The sequence below is a fragment of the Microtus oregoni genome, unplaced genomic scaffold (genome assembly GCF_018167655.1).
Source record: "Microtus oregoni isolate MIOR12 unplaced genomic scaffold, Mior012 000025F_ref0000491, whole genome shotgun sequence".
Taxonomy (NCBI): Eukaryota; Metazoa; Chordata; class Mammalia; order Rodentia; family Cricetidae; genus Microtus; species Microtus oregoni.
The window spans coordinates 15,565,380-15,590,714 of record NW_024543084.1 but is presented as its reverse complement, the minus strand read 5'-3'; the positions used below and the strand labels follow the sequence as shown (position 1 = coordinate 15,590,714).

Below are 25,335 nucleotides of genomic sequence, written 5' to 3'. Positions count from 1 at the left end.
AGTCGCTAACACACACACAAACTCACCTAAACGCAAGCTTGGAACCAAGTATAAGAGCAGGACTAGGGGAACACACCTCCAATCCCAATACTTGAGAGGCTGAGACAGAAGGATCATCATAAAATTGAGGCCCGTCGCAGGGAATCCTGACTGCTCTTTGGATTGGAGAGGGAGGAGGAGGGGGAGGAAAATGGGAGGAGGTGGAAAATTTTAAGTAAAAACAAATAATTAAATAAATAAATGAAGGAAAAAAAATTGAAGCCCTTCTGCGCTACAGGGTCAGGGCCTGCATCAAAATGCCTACCAAGACATCAACAGCAAACCCCAGGTGTATGAAGACATGGGCCATAAGGGACAGAATAGGTTCTGCTGTGCTTCCTGGATTCATTCCATGTTGATTTTATAACAAATATACCTGACTGTTGGAAACAGGTACTCTGCTGTGACGCCATCATCTGTCTACAAAGCTCACACTTCAGAACCACATAGCTAGGGATGGAGAAATGCTCAGTGGTAAAGAGCACTTGCAGAGGACCCAGGTTCGGTTCTCAGCACCCATGTCAGATGGCTTACCTGTAATTCCAGTTCCAGAAGATCCGATAGCCTCTTCCAGCCTCCATGGGTACTATACACATGTGGTACACACACATGCAAGCAAGCACTCATACACATGAATTAAATGATTACCCAAACAAAACAAAAAGTTAAATAAAAAAAAAAATCTCAAAAGCTTTACATAAGTTTGCAATTTTGTATAATTATAGCTTGGGTGCATATGACCTATGGGCCACAGATGGGACATAGCTGCCTGCATAAAGAAAACCTAGAGGATGTGAAATGTTTTGCTCTAACAACCAAATCTAACAACTAAACTTGATACTTAGGACATACATGATGGAGTCTCCAGAAGATCGACTGTCACATGCATGTTATACCATGTATCTCTCTCTCTCTCTCTCTCTCTCTCTCTCTCTCACACACACACACACACACACACTTGTATTAATAAATGTGTAGTGAAAAACCTAGATTCTGGGCAATCGAGGCAGGGGGTAATAAACAAGTAAGGAAAAGCACACAGGCAGAAAGAGGCAGATGTGAAAAATGTCTCTGAGCTCCAATTAGGGGCCTGAGCAGTCAGAGTACCATGATGCACTATGTTTCTGGGTCGGCTCTGAGACCCAGAATGCTAAACCCACCTGCGCTGTTAGAATGAGTTCATTGATGATGTGCGCTGCATGCTGACACCGATCTGGAGGGCCCATGACCTGTGCTGCTCTTTCTGGACTAATCCCGTCGTCTGTGGAATCAGATCAGAGAGGGTAAGGAAAAGCCTGAGATCAAACAACAAATAAAGTCTTGTCTCACAGTCTAAACCCTCAGAGCAGTGTGATGAGGACTGTGTACAAGTGTGCCTTTTTATATGTGTCAGAATTAATCACTGTGCAAGTACAGACGACCCAGCACTTGGGAGGCTAAGGCAGGACAATAACGAGCTCAAGGCCAGCCTAAGCAACACAGTAAGATCTTCGTCCCTTCCATGAAAGGTGTTTATCCTTCATTGTGGTATTAAATTATGTCTGATTGTATAAGATCAAAACAGTGTATTTTGTAAAGAAATCTTCACTTAGCAAAATTATGAACTGGAAAAGCCATGCTGAAGTCTTCATGTATTTGATGTGTGTGGAGGTGGGGTAGCTAGAAACCACAGGCCAGAAAAGAAGATCAAACCAGCACACAACTAAAAAGACACAATGACTAGGGAGAAAACGGAGATTGTCAAAGAGAAAGAAAAAAAAAAATACACATGGCTAACACAGTCTACTGGTAGATCTAACACCATACCAACCTGGTTTGAACTGGATCCTCACGCCAGCATCATTCTGGATCTTTTTGATCATTTCTCCATTTCTTCCTATGACAATCCCAACAGCAAACCTAGGCACAGACACCTAGACAGACAGACAAACCCACCAAAGCTTCTTCACATGTGACTTTGTAAAGATTTAATTTTTAAAAGTTTATTTATTCTTATCTATGCACATTGATGTTTTTTGTTTGCTTGTTTTCAAGACAGGGTTTCTGTTGTTTGGAGCCTGTCCTGGAACTAGCTCTTGTAGACCAGGCTGGCCTCAAACTCACAGAGATCCGCCTGCCTCTGCCTCCCAAGTGCTGGGATTAAAGGAGTATGCCACCACCACCCGGCTCAGTAAACCTTTAAATTTTTTTTTGTGGGGGGGTGTTTTGAGACAGGGTTTCAGTTTGTAATAGCCTTAGCTGTCCTGGAACTAGCTCTTGTAGACCAGGCTGGCCTCGAACTCACAGAGATCCGCCTGCCTCTGCCTCTCAAGTGCTGGGATTAAAGGCGTGTGCCACCACCGCCTGGCGTGCTTTCATGCTTTGCCTGAATGTTTATTTGTGTGAAAGTGTCAGATCTTGGAGTCAGAGACAGCTATTAGCTGTCACGTAGGTGCTGAAAATTTTACTGGGTCCTCTAGAAGAGCAGTTAGCCTATCTCTTCTGGCCAATTAAAAAATTTTTAATTGTGCGTGTGTGTCTTGTATGCACATGAGTACATGTGCCTACAGAGGCAGTGCAGAGCTAGAGTGACAGGTAGCTCTGAACTGCTATGAGTGCTGGGATCTGAATTCATGTCCTCTGCAAAGAACAGCCATAGCTTTTTTTTTTTTTTTTTTTTTTTTTGGTTTTTCGAGACAGGGTTTCTCTGTGGCTTTGGAGCCTGTCCTGGAATTAGCTCTGTAGACCAGGCTGGCCTCGAACTCACAGAGATCCGCCTACCTCTGCCTCCCGAGTGCTGGGATTAAAGGCGTGCGCCACCACCGCCCGGCCAGCCATAGCTTTTAACTGCTGAACTACCTCTGTAGCACCTGGCCTTTCTTTTTAAAGCAAAAAATTAAAATATAAAGCTCCTACAGAGAAAAGACTTAAATAACATTTTATCTCCCAAATTCCACAGAACTACATACAAATATATCACATTGGCTATACCTGTGGTCTTTTACAGTCTTTTGTTCATCTGTAAAACTGTAGTAAAGTCACAGGCTGCAGCATCTGCCACGCAGTCATACAAGTGTGGCGTCCAATGGCCTCAGATACAGTCATGATGTTGTGGAGCGAGCAGCAGCACCACCTAGACCCAGTGCCTATCGGTCACCACAGAAACTCTGTACCACTGAACAACGCCATTTGCTTCTATTGTGCTTTCTGCCTGACTCCACCTTGCCCAGCGTAGCCACTGTGAATCTGGCTCACCGCACTAAGCATGATGTTTGCACGTAGAAGCATAAATGCAAATTGTAGATCAGATTTCGACACTATTTCATCTCACCAATAAAACAAGATTCCAATTTTTTGTTTATTTGTTTTGGTTTCTTGAGACAGGGTTTCTCTGTGTTGCAGCCCTAGCTGTCCTGGACCTAGTTTTTATAGACCAGGCTGGCCTTGAATTCACAGCCTCCCAAGTGCTGGAATTAAAGGCGTGTGCCACCATCGCCACCACAAGATTCCAAGTCTGATATAATCATGATCTATCACTGTGAAAACTTGGCCCCTATCTGGACAACAAGTTAACCTTTAAAGCAAAATTGTAAAAAGCAAGAGGAGGGACCTGCTCTGTAAGGCAGTTGGCTTTTCATGTTTGTTTCCCCTTCATATCCGTGAGCAGTGTGTAGACTCTTAAGTTTTCAGGATGAAAAAACCAACATAACCAGTTTGAGGCTAAGGAGCTGAGAAGTGTGACCAGAGATTTTTAGCGGCACTCTTTTTGAGACAGGATCATATCATTATGTAGCCCTGGCTGGCCCAGGCTTGTTATGTAAAGCAGGCTGGCTTTAAACTCAACCTTGTTTGCCCATTGACCCGTGGGTCAAGCTCACCTCTATACTACTTCCTCCTGCTCGGGAGGTGAAATCGCCACGCACACCCCGGAAGTCAGCCTGGTCTTTCTCTCGGATGATCTCTAGGACCATTTCTCTTGCTTGCTGCACAAACAAAAACAAAAAGCACCAATGGGGGAAAATCCTGGAAAAGGACAGCACCAGGCAGAAAGCTGGTCAGGGTCAATGAGATCCAAGACTGTGAAGGTGTTCAGCTGCTGACAAGGATGAGAGACTTAGGGCACACTGTTCATCTACTCTAAGGTTCAAACTCTAAGAGTCGCCCACTTACTTGCAGGTGGGTAGAAAACTTTCCAGTGGTCCCAAATGTTTTTTAGCAGAGGCTCCCTTGAGCCAGAGAACAGGCAGGAACAGGCAGCACAGACCACAGAGACAGCTCCTGGCCCTCAGAACTCTTAGATATATTAGTGCTAGGGGTGGAACCTAGGACCATGCACAATCCTAGGTATGTGGTATATGAGAGTGTCACACCCCAGGCCAGCTAAACTGCAGCAGTTACCAAACTCTGATTAAGATGGCCTCACAGACTTGAAAGCACGAGGCAGATCTCACTGTCCTGTTTTTCATAAGAAGTGAACTTAGTGCTTGCTTACCCTGCCTAGGACTTCAGGTTCAATACCTTGGACTGTAGCCAAACAAAAGGAAAAGAAGTGAAGACCTTAAAATCACAATTATTTCCCTGCAAACTTATGAATAAAGGTCAATAAAATAGGGGCATTTCCTGAAGACACTTTTCAAGAAGCTGGGATGTACGGCGTTTGTGAGTGGTTCTACCACACAAGAAGATCCAGGCTCAACCCCAGCACTGAGTAACTGTGACACAGTGGCTGGATACAGCAGCTCACACCTGGAAACTTGACTGGTAAAAGACAAGAAGCAATCCGATTGTGTACCTATGTTTGTGTTGGCAGGAGGTGGCCAGAGGACCATCTCAGGTATTGCTTCTCTGGAGTTGTACACCTTGATTTTTAAGAGAGGGGTTTTCACTGGCTCCAAGGTCTCCAAGGAGCCTAGGCTGGCTGACCAGAGAGTTCCCAGGATCTACGCTCTTTACTTCCCTAAACTGAGATTACCCAGTAATCTTATTTTAAAGAAAGTTGGAAGCCTGGGGGAAGAAAGGGCAAGAAGCAGCTGGCCTGAAGGGAGGGAGGAGCTATAGTACTGACATCCCTCCACCTAGCTCTCACCAGGACTACCCTTGTACAGTGAGAACAGCTAAAGGGAAAGGGAAGAGGGGAGTGAAACTGAGAGACTGGCCAACCTCACTGGGTCAGAGTCCACACCCCCCCTGCTCCCCCACCCCAGACAGGGTTTCTTTGGGTAGCCCTGGCTGCTCTGGAGGTTCAGAGATCTGCTTGCCTCTGCCTTTTGAGTGGTTTAATGGCATGCACCACCCAGTCCCAATGCTCTTAAATAAGCATAGCAGGTTAGATGCAGTAAGAAGACAGGCTGCGGATGACAGAACACTAGAATTTCACTGACAATACACACCCATAGACACTTAACATTTCTGTACCAGCAAGATGGAGTGTGCAGCCACAGGCTGAACTCTGCTTCCTCAGCACAGGAAGCTGTGTTGAGGTAAACATGCCTGGCACTCGTTTTCATCTGCACCTCCAGCTGGTCTGGATTTAAGCTGCCCACAGCACAGCGATACTAACTATATACTTAATCATCCTCAATACAAAAAACTAGTGTGTGCACTGTCCCAGGCAGGGGCCTGTCATGTGGCCACACATCTGGCCAGTGGCCTTGGCATTGGGCATAGCTGGAGATTACATCCCCATCACATTTCCCCAAGGAGGTACCACCAGCAGTCAACAACTACCCGGGTGGTGGTGGTGATGAATGACCCTTTCACAAGGGGTCACCTAAGACCATCAGAAAACAGTTATTTACATTATAATTCATAACAGCAGCAAAATTAGTTATAAAGTAAAAATGAGAATAATTTTATGGTTGGGGGTCACCACAACATGAGGAACTGTGTTAAAGGATCACAGCATTAGGAAGGTTGAGAAGCACTGGGCCAGACAAATCTAACCCACAAGTTCCTTCCTACCTGTACTTTAAATGGATCTCCAGTGATGCGGAGAGGCTTGTCGGCTCCTGTGGGCAGTGGGCCATCCTGGATCATGACCATTTTCACACCTGTCCGCTCCTGTTGGGGGACATGCAACCACACAGCCGTCAACGTCATGAGAGAAAATGCACAATGCCTCAGAAAGCAGAATTGGGTCAGTTGATTCTAAGTCTATGTCTCATCTCCCAAAGGTAGAGTCTTCTCACCTGGGAATGTTGACAAATAATGCCCATGTGGCCATCCTCTTTACTCATGTCTGGAGTACCTCAACTCTAGGGAGCTGTTCCCATTGAGTGCTACACACTAAGCTATGTGTTCTGCTTATCATTGGCTGATGACAACCTGCGCTCACCATGCAATCAAGTGCTGCTGCCTTCTGGGCACAGGTGAGATGGGCTCTCAAACCACTCAAGGCTAATGGCTGAAATGTGGGTTCTGTGATAACAAATCCTAAGCTTTTACAATTTATCCTATGTTGTAGGAGATCTTCTATAAATCTGAGGCTTGGGGTATGACAAACAAGCCATCACTGGCAGCTGTCACATCCCAGAGTTCTGAAGTCTGCTTAAAACTCAGTATAACATGCATTCAAGTGAGCATCAAACCACTCTTGGCTCAGTGTGGCTGCCTTAGCTGGAGATGTTCAATTTCAAACATTCTTGACTGCTGAGAGCTGTCTCTTCATGGCGACTCACGGAAGTCAAGGAATAGTACCCCCCAGCTCTGACTACAGTAACATGGTCACTCTCCTTTCTATAGACAAGGACCCTGAGCACTTGAAAGTAAACAAGCACTTTGGGCTTTTATTGTTGTTGTTTTTAGGTCCCTCCATGTAGCCCAGAGAGGTTGAACTCACAGAGATCTGCCAGCTCTGATGTCCTGAAGTGCTGCAGGGATGCTGGGGAAAGGCATGTGCCACGGCTGGACTTCCCTAGTTGTTTGCTCAATGTTCTGAAATAGGCTCTTACTATACATAGCCCAAGACAGCTTCTGACATATATTCTTCCCACTCTAGCCTCCAGGCCTGTGCCACCACACCTAGTTATAAACGGACCCCTCCCCCAAGCCAGGGTCTCATGGAGCCAAAGAAGCCCCCAGACTCATTATGTAACCTAGGCTGGTCTCAAACTCCTGATCTTCCTGTCCTAGGCCCCTCAGTGCTAAAATTCCAGGTATGTGCCCCTAGTCCATCTAAATGAGCATATTTAAGCACACAGAATCAATGTTAACAAGGAGCAGATTTTAGAAGCCCCGACTCTAGGCTCTCCCACGGTGTCTTTCCTGCCCTATGTGAGGAGAGGTTTGGAAGGGAGCCATGGCTCTACTATGTACCAGGTCAGTTCAGCTCAGCACCACATGGTGCTCACGCACCTGCAATTGCTTGATAGTTTCCCCTCCTTTGCCGATGACCAGACCCACTTTAGATGCAGGGATGAGAAGCTCTTGGATTGTGCTGTTGCTATCTATGTCATTGTGAAAGCCGGGTCCATTCCGACAGCGGTCCACAATCTGCCCCAGGAGTCGTTTGGCTTGTCTTTGGGAAGGAGAAAAATCACAAGAGACCCAGCATTAAATGGATGTTTAAGGTCTTCTGGGAAGGGAAATGGTGCCGGGGAAAATGCGAAGGAGTCAAGGCAGCCCTCCATCCAGCTCCAGCTCCTGCCTCACAACCTGGGAGGTCTGAACCATTCGCCATGCTACAGAACTGTAATTCAAAAGTAGCACACACCACACCACATCACTACAGTTTCCAGGTGGAGTCTAAAGAACAGGCCACTGACAGACCCCAACCCCTACATGTCTGCCCTCTGCTCCTGCTTGCGTCGTCACAATGCCATGCCTCCTACTTTGAATATTAGCAGCTTTGGTGGCAGAAACTTCCTCTTTATTTCTCTGCCCATCTCTCTGTTCCCTAATCCAGCATAATCCTCACAGAAAACCACTCAGCACGCTTGTTAACAAGGGTGGGAGAGAGAAGGAGCGATGAGAAAGACGGAAGAAAGCAAGGGTTAGTAACCACTCTTGTGCTCCTCAATTCCAATGTCTCCCTGTGGTCAGCAACACTGCTTTAGGACTTCCAGTTACGCCCACAACATCGCCAGTGGTTTCAGGGCACAAGGGGCAGTGTCCTGCTGCAGCTGTATTCCAGGGAACACCTGACTGGTCCATCCCAGTAGAAACTTTGTGCTTCACCCCACTCACTATCTGTCTTCATTTCTGCGATGTGGCCAACAGTACAACCCAGTCTATCCATGTCGTATGCTGGGCCAATTTCCTTTTCTGCACCAGAATCTTCCCTGGCTGTTATTTGCAGAATTTATTCTCTAAATCAGCACCATCTATTTTTTGGTTCCTCTGACAAAGATTCAGCAACCAGACAGGCTGGCTGTGTTGGAGAAAGAGATTCCTCCTGAAGCCTCAACTCCTCTGGCAGACATAAGTAGGACCACTTAGAAGAGTAGGATGGACATGCAGTCTTTTGCAGTCTTGAGCCTTTGTGTGAAGAATCGTCTTGTGGGCCCTCAGCTGCAGCAGCTTTTTAGTATTTTGCTAGTGTACTAGATTAACCTGTGCTGGGGAAAAAAAAACGCTGCGACTCCAGCAACACCATCCAGCTTGCCCTATAATGCACACCTGCCAGTGATATTTATTCTGGTTCACTGCTTGCAATGTTAGAGCAGAACAAGAGAATTTAAACCCATCTAGGCTCCCTGAAAAATGGAAACAATAAAACAACCCTACCTATTGAGCCAGACATAATCTCAGCTCCCCCATCCCCTAGTGAAACACTACTGTAGAGACTGAAAGAGGAATGAGAACTACTCCAGCCCGCACAGTCCTCCCCAGGAGGTGTTGGGTTTATGAGCCTGTGTTTGATACAGGGCCCTGAGCAAGCATGTACCAGGACAGGAAATCAAGGCAAATTATCAGGGCTCTTGCTGAGGGGCCTTCAAAGCCAAGGCACCTGCTGGTTGGTTCACAAGGCTCTGTGAGTGGAGCAAAGGCCACAAAGAGTGGATTCACTTGGTTCACAAATATCAGAAAGGTAAGCAAATCAGTTAGTCCAGGAAAAAGGCCTGGTGCCCAGTTCTCTGTTGCTCACAGTGATCCAGTCCCTTCACCCAGGTCTGTTCCAGTATGGGAGGTGTTAACAAGGAGATAGTTGGCCAGGGTGAGTGTCCACTCCCGAGTCCCTGGTTCACGACAGCTGGGAAGGTCTAAGTTTGTGTGTCTGAGGTAAGAGAAGAGCTCTCCTGGTGTGGCAACCTCCCATGCCTTTCCCCTCTGGGGATGTGCTGTGGGGCGGATTCAGCACAGACCGACAGTCTGCACCAACAGTTTGCCCTTCCATTTCTCCTCACTTGGGGAAGGAGGAAGAAGAGTAAAAGGAAAAAGTAAATAAAACAAACTTACTCAATACTTTCTGGGGTTCCGGTAAGTACACAGGGCCTCTCTGGAATCCCAGAACTCTCTATAAGAAGAATCAAGAAGATGAGATGTGTTGGTGGGCATCAGGCAACCATGTGCCTTTGCCTCTGTGTGTAGACTGTCTCTCTGGGGCTGGTTCCTACACCATCCCCACAGAAGCACAGTCTCCCAAAAAGACCAGTTTTACTTTGCTGGGGGAGAGAACTGTAGTTCTCAACATAGAGACTGAGTCCCATGGGGGAGCCAGAAGGACATAGCAGAGCTCCGAGAGTTGGTCCTAAATGCCAAGCTCCACTCACTCTGACCTGCCCAGAGGCTCTGCAGCACCTCAGTCACTTCATCATGCTTTCCTCGCTCTGTCTGCAGAGCAGTCTCATGGCCACAGGTCTGGAGATTGCGCTGAATACTAGTAAGGACTTCATAAGCACATCAGATATATCAGTTATTGTATCCATATCCCAAGAGATTGGCAGTAGAAATAAAGCACGGGTCCTGGACCATTTGACACGAGAGGAAAACCTTTGCTTCCAACACCCACATGAAGTTTTAGACTAACCCTAAAAACTCCTTATAAAAATCCTTCCTCAAAAAGCTGAAAGAGAGAACTGGGGATGCAGTGTTTCCTAGTCTATGTGACGCTCTGTTTTCACTCCCCAGCACTGCAAAAACGAGCAAACAAAATTCTCAAGACAAATAGCTAACAGCAATTACAGCCTTCAGACATGGCAGTGAGTATCTTATATATAAACAACAAACATCTTCTACTGGAATGTCTCCACACCCTTCCTCTCAAATGGAAAGAAGACACATCAGATGACATAATAAAACTACAAATAAAAACTTGTTCTTCAATCTGTGTCTTTCAACATCACATGATCAACAATGACCGTGTTGGGAGAGGTCCTGAAAGGTGTCTGACACACTCAGTCAGCTAGGACCCCTACTGTCCTCTCTCCACAAAGTGGAAGTGTGGTTGTACAGGGAAGCTGGGTGCAGGCCCCACTCATTATGCCTGACATCACATTCTGGTGCAGAAAGAATAGTTGCTAGCCCAGCCGGCAGGTGTCAGAAGAGGCCATGATGGCCAGAGTTGATTGTTGTCCTAGAAGGCAGGCATGAACCTCCTATCTCCAGGCTGGCTTCTGTTCTGGTGCTCCAGTGCATAAGTGCAAAACAGACAGCAACCACACATACTTACCCTAGCTTCTATCAAAAAAGTAAAGAATCTGGAAAATCCGTAACACTGATTTCTACTATACAAATCTACGAGAAAAAGCAGTCCTTACCTGAGGCAATTTGAATTTTGCAACCAGATTCTGCTTGAATTCGTGAAATCTGCTCACCTCCCCTGCCAATAACTGCAACAAAATGAGCAGGGTCAGAATGTAACCCCCTTTCCACACTTAATCATGCATGGATAAATTTAATTAACCCAGCAAACATTTATGCTCTGCTCATAGTTCACTATGAGCTGACCTGTGGAACCCATCTCAACTCCCGGGCATCAAAGCAACAGAAGCTGCACGTGACACCAGCAGACAACGGTACTTTAGCTGAGGTGAGCATAGCTAGGGGTGGCCAGGCACAAATGCTCTGACTCTATTGACCCCAATGCCTGCCACACTCCCAATAGCATTCTTCCACAGGTGACATGCTCCTAAGAGGTTGTAACAGACCAAGACTAAGGGAAAAGACAAAGCAGATACTTACTAAATCCAACCATTTTATCAGGTACTTTGAATTCTTCTGTTATTACTGCCCTAAAAACAAACAATATTTTTAAAGAATAAGTTAGAATTCAAATTTGCAACCACCTTAGATCCCCAAGATTAAAAGCTTACAACAAATCATGCTGATTTTGCCCTTTCAGGAACACGAAGAGTATCATTTCCAAGTCCCTTTGGTCAAGCACGCCTCGAGAACACCCAAGTCTCCCCCTCTGGTCAGAGGAGAAACATCCAGATTCTTTCTTTTTTTTTTTTTTTTCTTTTTTTCTTAAAACATCCAGATTCTTAAACCAACTCTTTCCCTAGCTGCCTGTTCTACTTACAGGTGTGATCTCATGGCGGGGCCTACCAGATGGGCTGTCAACCCCAGGACAGATCTGCTGGGATTTAGAAAGAGGTTCAGACACCTATTAGGGTGTGTTCTCCAGATAAAAACAGAGCCAACTTTTTGGATCTCTCCATCTTTTTGTTTCCTGGCCTCCCTCCAATATACCTGTCTTCTAAGGTAGTATGTCCCCAAGAAAACCAGCATCCCACAGAGCCTAATCAGTGCTGGCCAGGCCAGTATAATCGCTTCCCTCATGCTGTGAGAGACTCTTGTTAAATATGATCCTGTCCATCAGGTGCCTTCAAAAAAACAAAAAAGACTCCACTGGCTCTTTCAAATAAACTTTGAAATGTAGCATGCAGTGTATTGAGGACAATATCCAATTGCCCAGCACCCTGGAAAGCAATTAAATCTAAACATTTACCTTAGGGGATGCTAAATACAAGTAGTTTAAAAAAAGCACACATTTTTAAGTATCTTCCATACAGCTAGATTTTTAGTTATCAGAGAAAGGATCAGATACAGTGCATGTTTTCAGGGGAGTGCAGCACTTAGAAATCCAACAGCATAAACGGCACTGCTACCACATCACTGGGACAGAGAAAGGAACCACCCTCAGCCTATGTACAAGGGGATCTTTCCACATCTCTCTCTGTCTTGGGCAATACAGGCATGCTTCACCCTATCCTAATGGGTCCAATTCATTGCATCCAAAAGCCCTCAAGAACTAACAACCCCCCAAAGAGGCTAGGCCTGTCAGGATGTGCATCAGTGCAGCTGTCAGGGCCAGGGCATCTGCCTGTTTATGGAGCACAAGCTGTCCACAGGAACCAATAGACTGCCATCTACACAAGCACACTGGGTGATGTCAGGACTGGGTCAGCCCTGTATGGGATGCTTGCCTAGCATGCATGCTGGCAGCCTTACACACATCCCCAGCCCTGAGAACAAAACCAATCCCAACAAGATCCCTTAAACAACATATACAGTGGAGAATACCACAGAGCTGGGCAATTCCTCAGTCCTCGCAAATAACTCTGGTCATCAGTCTCAATCTCTAACTCCCCTCTAATCGCCCTCTATGTACCTCTGGCTGGCCTGGAACTTCCTATGTAGACCAGACTAGTCTTGGAATCAAAGACATCCCTCTATGCCTCACGAGTGCAGGCATAGTCATATGACACCACACCCAGCCCAAGTTCTCTTCTGAAGGCAAGGCTAAAACTGGTCTAAGGCACTAAGAATAGGCACTCTGGAAAATTAACATGCTAATTACAGTTTAACAGGAAATGCTTATCAGCATTTCATACTAACAACCTCACATAAATAATTTTAACTCATTAATAAACAAAACAATGCAAACAAAAAAATGAGTCTAAACCTTCCATTTAACTGACTCTTGGTAATGTTTAGAATCCCCAGCATTCATGTAGAACACGGAGGGCAGAACTGTGTCTCTGGCAGTGCAGATTAAGGACATAACTGACAGTTACAGTCTGTAGAGGAGAAGCAGCACAGTTTCCTGGGCACGTTCCCCCTTCCTGTAGGTGATGCTACAACCAGATACTCTTATCACACAGATGGGTCCTTTTATAGCTAAGGTCTTTTAATCTAAATCCTCAACTTACTGGAAGGCTATGGGGGAAGAGAGGGAGAGAAAAAACTAGGCACAAAAGCCAAGATTTTCCAACAACCCCAATCCCAGGCACATCCCGCTTCTGAAGCCCCACACTCTCTTCACCAAGAACTGCATTCTTCTTCTGTGAAGAGGCTGAGATCCCGAGGCACTGGCAGATTCACAGAACCAGCAGGATAATGCACTCCCTCCTTTCAAATTTAATCTACAGTGGAAGAGAGCAACTCCACCATTGTGAAAGTCTCTTGAGGCCCAACAGGGGTTGGCTTAGTGCCTCAGTCAGTCTGCTCCTCTGTTTTGGAGAGGGCTGGCAAAAACCATGGGTCTTAAGGAAATCTAGCCCCTGGCTTCCCACACTCCCAACCTCTGACTTGCTAACACTCCAGTGCAGATGGTGGATCAATAAACAATTAGAAATGATCAATAAATAATAAAACATAACCCACTGCTTACCTTTGATGTACCAAGGCCCCTAACTGGTTACCTACTGTGGCAAAGAGAAAGAGAAAAGAAAAATCAAAGCATTAGTACGGATAAACTAACTTCATCCTTACCTGCATTCTTACTGTTCAGGGGGTGGGAGGGAGGCAGAAAGAAAGCAAACAGTAATTTAGGCTCAGTGGCTGAAATGAATGCGTTATGTGATATGAAACAGGAGGGGACGTCTTGTTCAACAGTCTCTAACCCAGTGTCCAGCTGAACGAAGGATAAGAAATTGATCTGTGTGTCCACATGCTGAGAGGCCTAGGAAGGAAGCCTGTCTGTCTAAATCCTGCTCGCTCCCTACCGCTTGGCATCCAAACCCAACATAGATACGCCAGGTCTTCCTGCTCTTTTAAAAGCAAATGAGAAGATTTATCTCCTTGGAAGCACTGCTAAGGACTGCTCCATGGCAGCTGTAGTCACTAAGAACACGCACATATGTCCCTGTTCTGTCACCTCCCTCCCCACCTAGAACAGCACCAGAAAGGACCAGGTTCCTCCCTCCTGCTGCAGCTTCTCTAGTCCATTTCACAGAGCTGAGTGCCAACAGGCTCTCACTGTTAGAACTGACTCTGCAAACCACATTCCCAGAGTGGCTCTGCCAAGCTCCCTGGTCTAGTTTCTGTCTCTCAGCTATTGATGCGCCCCTCCTTCACCAGCCATCAGCAGAAATGGTTCTGTGCTATTTCTCTTCTGGAAAATGCAGTTTAAGAAACACAGCCAGCAGACAAAGGGAGACTATAAACCCAAGAACTGAATGGACCTTTCGAGATGCTAAAAGAGCATTCAAAAATATGTCTCTGGGGAAAGCGGGAAAGCATCAATCACATCAACGTCTGGAAAAGTGAGAAGGCTTAAGAAGGCCAACTGCTGTCTCCTGTCCAGTTTCCCCTGCTATCCTCTGGACAGTTAGAGGCCCATAAAGAGACAAACAAAAGCAAACCAGATCATGACATCCTAAAAGGAGAGAAAGCAGAGAAACAATATAGCAAAAGTAAACTATTGAGTTCATTGAAGCTATTGATCCAGAAAAAAAATACCATATTCCATCTGGATCAATAGCAAGATGACAGTCTGCAACCAAAGCACAGACACTGCACACTGTTAGTCGCTTATCTCAGGGGAAGAGAGTTGTTTTTAACTGACTCCTAAAACTTTCTTTATCCTTACCCAGTGCTCGATTTTCATTCACATGAAAACTGGACACTCTCCAGCTTAGGAGAGGAATCCCCATCATCGGCTTTGCCCAAAATCTGTCCACCACCAAAATACCAAAGAGCGAGGGTAGAGGCTCATGGGGCTGCACAGCTGCTCTAGCCCTGTAACTCCAGCACTCAGGAGGCTGAGCCAGCCTTAACTAACACACACACACAGATTTCAAGGACAGCCTGGGCTATATAGTTCAGCCTCCTCGATTTCCATGAGAATTCCTCTACTAGAGGATGAAGAGTCCACTGAATACAGGAAGAACTAAACACCCGCAAGTGAATGCAGTCCTCAGTGAAAGCTGCATGAAGACTGCAGGTCCCTGGCTCAGAGAAGCCACAGGAACACAGCAAAGGGCAAGCTGGCCACAAAAGAACCCTGTGAGACTCATTGGAACACTCCAGAGCTTCTGTTCAAACACCATTCAACAGTCTGTGCTCACGGCAACAGAAATTCCTTTTTGTTGGCAAAGGAACATGTCACTAGCCATGCAATTGGCATCATTCTGTTTCCTTGACACTGGGAGGAGCTCCCAAACACTGGAACCAAACCTGCACTCATCACCACTCCCAAATACACAGGCTTCAAGGGCCAAAGCAAAGGACAAGACCAGACTCCATCAAGTCAGTATTTGGCCTCAGGCAGGCAGAGAAGCCCAAATTCTCTTCCCTCTCCATGAAAGGACAACATGTGGCTACACATGTGTGGTTCCATGCCATCTATCTTATTGGGTGCCTAAAAATGGACCCAACAGTAAGAAAGGACACTGGGTACTGTACATGCAGTTAACATGTGACTGAGGAGAGGGTCACACTAAGGAGGCATCTCACTCCCCGAGTCCCCTCAATTCCAGCATACCTGCACACACAGGGTGGTCCTCACTGACCCCACACCCAACAATGGAAACTGCCCGGGATGTGGAGGGAGAATGAACTTCTCAGCTATGAGGCAGCTGACAATAAGAAATTATTTCTGAAGAGTAACACTGCCAATTTCAGCAATCACCTTAAAAGGTACCTTGTTTTTGTCCCTTGCAAAGAAATGCTAAGAAAGTATTCCAGGCCAACTAACCAACTTTATAACAAGCAGCAACTTGAATAATCATCTGTTCCTGCCCCCAGACAACAGGTACTTGGGTAGATACCAGCGTGCAGCTCCAGAGAGAAAAATGGCAGGATTTTATGCTCAGCAAAAACAAAACCAATTTCCTCTTCAGATTTTTGTTTTTAGTCTGCTGTATTTGTGTCCAAGAGCACCTTCCCATGTAGTGTAGGCTTCATGGAGGTTCAGGTCACTGGTGCACACTCCAGGTTAACAGGCCTCCAAGCTCCCGAAAGTGCTGGGACTGCACACTTTATATATTGTTATGCTGCCATGATCTCACACAAGTGCTGTACCCACTGAGCCACCTCCCCAGCCTTCCTCTTGGTTTGTCAACATTCCTTTCCATGTTCTGCCCTCCCTCCCCCTGTTGTTTCTTCTAACCATAACTGGCCTTTTCCTCATCTCAGTTAAGGATAGTGATACCCAGGTGGCTGAGGGGGACACAAAGGCTTCCTGTGTCCTATATAGCAACTCCTGTCCCAAACCACAGAGCACTTCTTTGCTGAGCCCAGCTGAAAGGCCTTGGGCAAATAATCTATTACTGATTTTGCCAACTATTTTTTTGTTTGCTTGTTTGTCTTGTTTTTCTGAGACAGGGTTTATCCACACAGCCCTGGCTGTCTTAGAACTCACTCTGTAGACCAGGCAGCTCTTGAATTCACAGAGATCCACCTGCCTCTGCCTCCTGAGTGCTGAGACGAAAGTTATGAACCACCATGCCTAGCCTCCAATTACTTGCTTTTGAGAACTGAGGGTCTAGGCTAGGCTGGTGTATTTGGTGACACCCTCAACAAAGAAAGAACAGGCAGCTATTTAACAGTTCCTATTAAACCTGCCTTCTTTCCTGAGTCCTAACTCAACTCATGCAGGTTCTGCCCAGCCACCAATCCCTTCTTTGGATACTGACCAAATCCTAAGCATGCCGGCCCTGACCCTCAGCTTTCTCATTTTCTGAAGACACCCTCAACCCCTCACCCCGTGCAACTGCCTGTCAACTTCCATATGAACATGTCATTTTTCTTTTCTGGACCCTAACTAAAAAGGCATGGTTCTTTCTTCTTCTTCCACATTTATTTCCTACTAGCAGCTTTGAGAGTTATAGCCTGTATATTCTGCAGTTTCTCTCAGACTGGAATAAACTGGCCTGCAATCTTCAAAAAAAAATACAAAGTAAGAATGAGGTAGGCACATGCCTGCTAGTCCATCACTTTAGAGGTGAAGAAAGAACCAGGAGTTGAAGCTATCATCAAAAACTGCAAGTTCAAGTTTGTTTCAGCACCACTCTTGTTTGTTCACGAGTAGAAAAGACCGCCAGCACCAGCTTTATGAGGCACTGTCCCTGCTGCACCTGCTTTCCCCACTACCAGGGAGATGCTGTCATTAGCAGCCTTCCAAGGCAGAGCACAGGACACCTGCACACTCACTCCAGCTGCCTGGATCTACATGGGCTCTGCATATGGTTCTACTGTTTATCCTGGCACTTTCATCTCATTATTTAGAAGGTGCTGAGGATGGAACCCAGACTCTCCTGCATACTAGGCTAGTATATAACCACTGAGTTGCTCCTCATCCTGTAATATTATTTGTTATTCCTCACCTGCAACTACTAAACACATTCAGGTGCTTAAGAGTCCAATGTACACTAACTCAATGGGAGGGTCAAAGATGAATAAGAACCTGTACCCCTCCGCCAGTAAACCCTTAAAGCCAAGGCCTGACCCACGAGGCAACAGAGTAACAGTGAGTGAACGACAGTGGTCTGATGTTGAAGGGAGCTACAGGCTGCGTTCCTGCCACCTGGCTCCCGGCCGCCTGGCTAGCTTATGCCCCAAAATAACAACACACAAACTGTATTCTTTTAAACACTGCTTGGCCCATTAGCTCTAGCTTCTTACTGGCTAATTCTCATATCCCGATCAACCCATCTCTAATAATCTGTGTTGCACCAGTCTTACCTGGGAAGATTCAGCATGTCTGACCTGGCGGCTGGCTCCATTGCGTCTGCCACGGAGAGCAGAAGCATGGCCTCTGTCTGAGGCATCTTACCTCACTTTCTCTTCCTCCCAGCATTCTGTTCTGTTTATTCCACCCACCTATGTTCTAACCTATCAGGGCCAAGCAGTTTCTTTATTAATTAACCAATGACCTTCCTCCATCAGTCTGAGGCTGTCGACACAGCACTAAGAGTAACAGTGAGTGAGCGATAGTGGTCTGAGGCTGTCGACATAGCACTGAGCTTTCCTCCCATGATTAATACGGGCACCCAGCTTTCTTAAAAACCAATTTATCACACAGTGAGGGTTTACATTTCATCCTTTATTCAGTTATGTATGCATGTTAATGTGTATGACTAGTTCTGATGGAAACAGGATTTAACTCACTCACGAGTGATAGTTTTTTTTGTTTGTTTTTGTTTTTCAAGACAGGGTCTCTCTATAGCTTTGGAGCCTGTAATGGAACTTGCTCTTGTAGATCACGCTGGCCCTGAACTCATAGAGATCTGCCTCCCGAGTCCTGGGATTAAAAGCGTGCGCTGCCACTGCTTTTTAAAGTAAAAGCATTTCCTTTCTTTTTTGTGGCAGTGCTGGAGATTGTACTTAGGGCCTCAGCCTAGCTCTACCACTGAGCTACAGTCTCAACCCTTAAAAACGTCTTGTTACAGTCCTTATGGATAGTCTCATGACAGAGCTGTCATTGACTGCAACCCATCCAGCCCCTCTACACTAGGACTAAGCCTAGATGAAGACTGTTTCTAGAAGAAAGTCACATCAACCTTACAATCTAACACCAAGTAGGAAAGCACCAACAGAGGCTGGGGGACTAGATGAAGGCGGAGCAGAGAAGCAACAGTTGAGCAGGCTGCTGCAGAAGCAGAGGCTGACAGCCAGGAGAGGGCGATCTGGGGCTCAGGAGAGAACCCTAACAGGCTGGACCGCTCTGGGAGCTCCCTACCTCAGCACATGCAAACGTCTGACAGGAAAGCACTGCAACCGAGAGCAGGGATTTCCAAAGTGATGGACTGTCAAAGGTGTATCTCAAAGACGGAGAACATGTGGGTAACAGTCTTCAGAGTGAAGGATTTGAGAGTTTGGGACCACGGTTCATCAAGATGACTTGCCTATCAAAGTCTGATGACTTGGATTTGATCCATGAGCCCACATGTAAATGTAGAGTCCTCTGATCTCTGTGCACACCGCAAGTACACAACACATAGAGTAAAAGTGACGAGTGGTGCTGGCGAGATGGCTCAGAGGTTAAGTACATCGACCGCTGCTCTTCCAGAGGACTGAGTTCTATTCCCAGCAACCACAAGGTGGCTCATAGCTACCTGTAGTGGGATCTGATGCCTTCTTTTGACACAAAGGTGCACATGCAGATAGAGCACTCATATACATTAAATAAATAAATCTTAAAAAAAGAAAGTGATGAGTGTGTGACTGACCGACTGAGCTACAGGATGAACCCAATTCCTGCTCCTGCCTCAAAAAGACTAAGAGGCCAGGGAAGAACACTGAGGTAGGCCTGGTGAGTTGAGCTGCTATCCTGCAGGACTAAGTGGGCTTAAGAGGCCATCTCAAGGGATGGAGATGGCTCAGAGATTAAGAGCACTGGCTGCTCTTTAAAAGACCTGGGTTCAATCCCAGCACCCACTCACAACTGTCTGTAACTCAGTTCTAGGGGATCTAACACCACCACACACTCACAAATATGCAAGTAAAACACCAATGTATATAAAATTTTAAAAGTCATTAAAAAACAAAGAAGTCATCTGAGGGAGTGCTCACAACTGCCATTCCCTATAATGTACTGACCTGTTCCTTTCCATACAGAACACTTCTGACTGTATGGCCCTGTATATGCTTAACTCTCTCTCCTACACAGGATGCAGCTCCCCAGATCTGACCTAATGACCTTATTTCTAGTCACTGGGAAGTGAGAAGATGAGGCTGAGGCCAAGACTAGGCCCAATTTTCAGGGTTCTTGCTCAGCTCATCAGAAAACCCAAATTCCAAACTTGGAGAGCAATGAAGAAAAATAAACAATGTTCCTAAGCCATTTAACAAAGAGGATTATTTGATCAAACTGTAATGCATAGTGCAGACCACCTGAGGGTAATGTCTTGTTCCTCAAGTATAGTCAGTTGTGAGGAGGCAAGTGTGCAGAGGTATGGGAGACCTAGCAGGATGCAGTTGCACTCTCCCTGATACTTCTGTACTAAGAAAGCAACCATGAAGGGGAAGGGCAAGGTAGCTAGCTATACTGGTGAGCTGTCTGTCCTTAAGGACCTACTCACCAACAGTAGACACAGAAAGTGTCTACTTTTTCAGAAGGAGGTTAAGAAGGCAGACATGGTAGTGCATGTCTGTAGTCCCTGGGAAGTAGAGACAGTGGGGTTAGGAAGAACTTCATCCACCTCCAAATTGCTATATAACCCAAGATGAAGTCCTTATTAACCTTACACACGGCAATTTGAAGGCCAGCCTATGCTATCCTCTAACAAATGCCAAATGGGCATGGTAGCACTTGCCTTTTGATCTCAGCACCCAGGAGGCAAAGACAGGTGGTCTTAAAAGTGAGTTCCAGGATAGCCAGGGAGACAAAGTGAGACTATCTCAAAAACCAAACCAAACAAATAAAAGAAGTGAAAACACATGCATTATAGTAAGGACTTGGAATTTTATGTGAGAGTCTGGTCTTCCCTTGAGATTCTGTCTCCAGCACCCATATCTGCTTGTTATGCTGTACTTTTTAATTGATAAATTCAGAATGTTTACTGATTTCTTTCAAACAGGAGAAAAATATCCTAAAAGTGCCAGAGGGTTTTACTAGCAAATATTTAGGAATTCCCTATGACCACATGGCTCAACTTTTCGCACTTCGATTCCACAGACTGAATTGCTAGACAGGACTGGGCAAACTGTAAAGTGATTGATCACAATTTCTGGGAATACTGGGCTAGAGTGTTCCATTAAGAAGATCTGTGCTCAGAGTCAGACAACTCCATTTTATTTCTGTATTGCCGTCCCACAGGAGCAAACAAAGCACAAAGCCCTGGAAAAAGAAGGTTTCTCCGAGCCACTCTCCTCACTTGGGCAAAACTGCCCTTAACACACTCAGCCACACCAGGTCTAAGAAATCACTCTACAAAAACAGAGAGAACATAGGGCACACTTAACAGCAGCGATTTAAAAGGTTACCTGCATTCTGACAACCCTGAGGTAAATTTCTGTGTGAGATCACAAACAGCTTGTCTTTTTTGTTTGTTTTGTTTTATGAGACAGGGTTTCTCTGTGTAGCCCTGGCTGTCCTGGATCTCAGTCTGTAGACCAGGTTGACCTCGAACTCCCAGAGATCCTCCTTCCTCTGCCACCCCAAGTACTAGGATTAAAGGTGTGTGCCATCACTGCCCATCTTTTGTTTTTGTTTCTTTTAATGTATTTTGTATGCATGCACGCACATATGCATTGTGGAGTTCAGAGGACAAATTATGGCAATCAATTCTCTCTTTCCATGGATTGAATTCAGGTCATCAGGTGCTGAGCTATATCTATCTCCATAGCCCATGAATTGTTTTGTTTGTTTGTTTTGTTTTTAAATTGACAAGAGATTTCACTCTCAAAAGAGTATGGAGTCAGAAGAGTTAGCCTCAAAAGACAGGCTGGCATCAAACTCACAGAGATCCACCTGCCTCTGCCTCCCAAGTGCTGAGATTAAAGGTGTGCACCACCACTGCTTGGTGAAACCCTGTCTTAAAACAAACAAACAAACAAACAAATGAACACTCAAGTCAGGCATAGCGGCTCATGCATTTAATACCAACACTCAATATGCAGAGGCAAGTACATCTCTGAATTTAAGGCCAGCTTGGTCTCCATAGTGAGTTCCAGGCCAGCCAGAGTGATGTACAAAGAGCCTGTCTCAAAACAAACAAAAAACACACACTTTTGAAAAGGAGATTACACAACACAATATTCTAAATATCTGGTGGACTTTTCCCCCTTAACAACACACCACAGAAGCATCCATACACAATTGGCTATGTACGCAGATCAACAGAAAAGCAAGCAGAACAGACAGTCCCACCAGCTATATGCAAACCCATGAGTCATTCTGTGCACTTCACCACCCTCACAGTATGCTCCACAGAAGAAAGGACAAAGCAAGTGTGAACTCTGTGACCAACAGAAGGGTGGAGCACTGGTGACAGACACTCTGAGTTGGAAATATAAACCAACAGATGGATGCTTCTAGAAAGAGTCTGTCATACATGACGATATCTGGGGACTATGGGGAAGATGATGGCTCGGAGAAGGGTGAGGAAGATGGACAGGAATATGGTTAAAGTATGTAAAAATGCATACCTAAAAATATCACCATGGAACCTAGTAAGCACATGCTGATTAAAAAAAAAAATCAACAACAACCACATACCAGAAACAAATGGGAATGGTAAAAAGCTGGCAGAGACTGGAAAGGTCACTAATATGCCCTTTCTTAGAGGTCAACTCAACTACAGCTTCCCCAGGACTTGCACCAAATCTTAGTATTTCACAAAAGTAGTAACTTCAATTCCTATGCAAGTGCCAGAGGAACTGAGAACTAAATCAAACACAATTCTCAAATGGGTGAAATTACTTCCAAGTGGATGCTGAGGCCAAGTCTTTACTGTGGAGCCCAGCTGAAAAGATTCCTGTATTATCAAGGCAAATAGGAACTCAAATGCCAGCCAATTGCTAAGAAAAATCACCCTAACTACTTGCTCTTCACCGTTCCTCTAGGAATGTGACGCTGGAGAACTGCTCAGAAACGGCTGACACAGACTCAAAATCACTGGCAGGTTCACTGCCATCAAAGGTGAGCCGTTTACAGCGACTTACCTCCATCATCCAGGGGCCGCTTCTGTACTCCATATCCGTACACCGAGGGGTCCACCAGGGGTGTGGAATTATTCAAGTGAGGAATTGAATCAATTTTAGCAGCAATCTACAGAGAGAAATCAAATTTAAATACTTGGTAGCAAGTCCTAGTCGTATTCTGGGAGGGAAGACGGTATCTTCTTTCAGGCGATGTGACCCCATTTCTCCCATCTGGGCCATTCTCTCTGGGAGGCCAAATGTTTTACCTGTTGAATTTTCTTTGGTTTTGTCACTTTAGAAATTAATTCCCTGTACGTTGTCTTTTAAAAATTTAATTCAGGGGAGAGGAGGTGTATGTGGAGGACAACCTATGGCAGTTGGTTTTCTACCACTTGAGGTCCACAGTTCAGACTCACATTGCCTTTATCTGCTAAGCCATCTCACCACCCCTAAGGAAACCACAACTTTCAGCCACCTTAATAAATGTATGCCACATCTTTCAGAGTTCTTTTTTAAAAATATTTATTTATCTATCTATCTATCTATCTATTTATTATACAATGTTCTGTCTGTGTGTATTACAGGCCAGAAGAGGGCACCAGACCTCATTACAGATGGTTGTGAGCCACCATGTGGTTGCTGGGAATTGAACTCAGGACCTTTGGAAGAGCAGGCAGTGCCCTTAACCGCTGAGCCATCTCTCCAGCCCTCTTTCAGAGTTCTTTTGTTTTAGACAAGATCCTACTCCATCCTCTCAAACTAAGGGCAGTCCTCTGCCTCAGCCACCTGACCGCTGCTACTGTAAGCATGAATGTCACACCTGGCACTGGGCCATCTTAATTTTAAAAGCAGCCTCCAACATTCATAGCACATAGTAAAAATCCAAAGAGGATTAGCAAGATAGCTCAGAAGGTAAAGAGCTTGCCACCCAAGCCTGACAATGTAAATTTGACCCCAGAAGCCACATGACCATGGAAAGGGAAAACATTTCATAAGCTGTCCTCTGACTTCCACATGTACACACATACCACACACATACACAAAATTGTTTTTATGTTTATGGGTGTTTTTGCCTACACTTATATCTATGCCCTCAGATGCCATAAGAGGGTGTTAGATCCCCTGGAACTGAAGTTGCAGATGATTGTGAGGAGCAATGTGGGTACTGGGAATGAACCTGGATCAGCTGGAAGAGCAGCCAATGCTCTTAACAGTCAAGCCCATCTCTCTGCATACTAACTTTTTAAAACGACCCCAGGGATTGGAGAGAAACTCAATCAAGAGTTTCCTGTGCTTGCACAAAGTCTGGTTGCCCACTTTTGGGTATATATCCAAAGAATGCTCAACTGTGCCACAAGAACATTTGCTCAACTATGTTCATAGCAGCATTGTTTATCATAGCTAGAACCTGGAAACAAGCTAAGTGCCCCTCGACCAAAGAATGAATAAAGAAAATGTGGTACATTTACACAATGGAGTACTACACAGCTGAAAAGAATGACATCTTGAAATTTGCAGGCAAATGGATGGAGCTAGAAAACATCATTTTGAATGAGGGAACCCAGACCCAGAAAGACAATTTCACATGTACTCACTCATAAGTGGTTTTTAAACGTAAAGCAAAGAAAACCAGCCTACAAATCACAATCCCAGAGAACCAAGACAACAATGAGGACCTTAAGAGAGACATGCATAGATCTAATCTACATGGGAAGTAGAAAAAGACAAGATCTCCTGAGTAAATTGGGAGCATGGGGACCATGGGAGAGGGCTGAAGGGGAGGGGAGCAGAGAAAAATGTAGAGCTCAATAAAAATGAATAAGAAAGAAAGAAAGAAGGAAAGAAGGAAGGAAGGAAGGAAGGAAGAAAGTCTGGTTGCCAGCATTCAAGGCAGGTGGCTTACAATGATCTGTAACTCTAACTCCAGGAAATCTGACCCTCTTCTGGCTTTGGTGGACACACAGTTATATAATAAAAACAAATCTTTTAAAACATTAATTTAAAAATGACTCCCAGCACTTGGGAGGCAGAGGCAGGCGGATCGGTGAGTTCAAGCCCAGCCTGATCTACAAGAGCTAGTTCCAGGACAGGCTCCAAAGCTACAGAGAAACCCTGTCTCAAAAAAAAAAAAAAAAAAAAAAAAAAAAGCTTTCCTTTATGAGTTGCCTTGGTCAGGGTGCCTCTTCACAGCAACAAATAACAAATGACTAAGACAATATTATGTATATAGCATATAATAGTATGGGATAACAGTTAAATAGACTAGAGCCAAGTGTGGCAGTCGTGTCTGTAATCCCAGCACTAGGAAGGCTGAAGTAGAACTGCCAGGAGTTCCAGGCTAGCCTGAGTTACATTGTAAGACATTGTCTCAAAACAAACAAGCAAGCAGGTAAACAAAAGCAGGTTGAAAAGATGGCACATCAGTTAAGAGTTCTTATAGAGGACCTGAGTTTGGTTCCCAGCACCTATGGTAGGTGGCTTACAATTACCTGGGGATCTGACACCTCTGGCCTCCAAGGACACCTATATACACGTACACAAACCCACACACAGATACAAATGCAC

The 25,335-nt window shown here is 45.3% G+C and overlaps 1 protein-coding gene across 6 annotated transcripts in view; it reads right to left on the bottom strand.

Annotated features, from left to right (window-relative positions):
* The window catches only part of Fubp3 (far upstream element binding protein 3), a 52,568-nt gene that overhangs the window by 10,964 nt on the left and 16,269 nt on the right, over positions 1–25,335 (bottom strand). For 4 of the 6 annotated variants that reach the window (XR_005976371.1, XM_041674734.1, XM_041674737.1 and 1 more), the window contains exons 2-11: positions 22,792–22,897; positions 13,574–13,607; positions 11,140–11,189; positions 10,716–10,787; positions 9,415–9,472; positions 7,372–7,534; positions 5,980–6,078; positions 3,897–4,001; positions 1,850–1,952; positions 1,200–1,300 (exon numbers count right to left, since the gene is read on the bottom strand). Coding sequence is in view for 5 of the 6 variants with exons in the window: in XM_041674734.1 (XP_041530668.1) it covers positions 1,200–1,300; positions 1,850–1,952; positions 3,897–4,001; positions 5,980–6,078; positions 7,372–7,534; positions 9,415–9,472; positions 10,716–10,787; positions 11,140–11,189; positions 13,574–13,607; positions 22,792–22,897 (891 nt within the window). In the remaining variant the exon portion in view is untranslated. The remainder of the gene's footprint in view (positions 1–1,199; positions 1,301–1,849; positions 1,953–3,896; positions 4,002–5,979; positions 6,079–7,371; positions 7,535–9,414; positions 9,473–10,715; positions 10,788–11,139; positions 11,190–13,573; positions 13,608–22,791; positions 22,898–25,335) is intronic. The other 2 variants (XM_041674735.1, XM_041674739.1) reach the window with 2 other exon arrangements.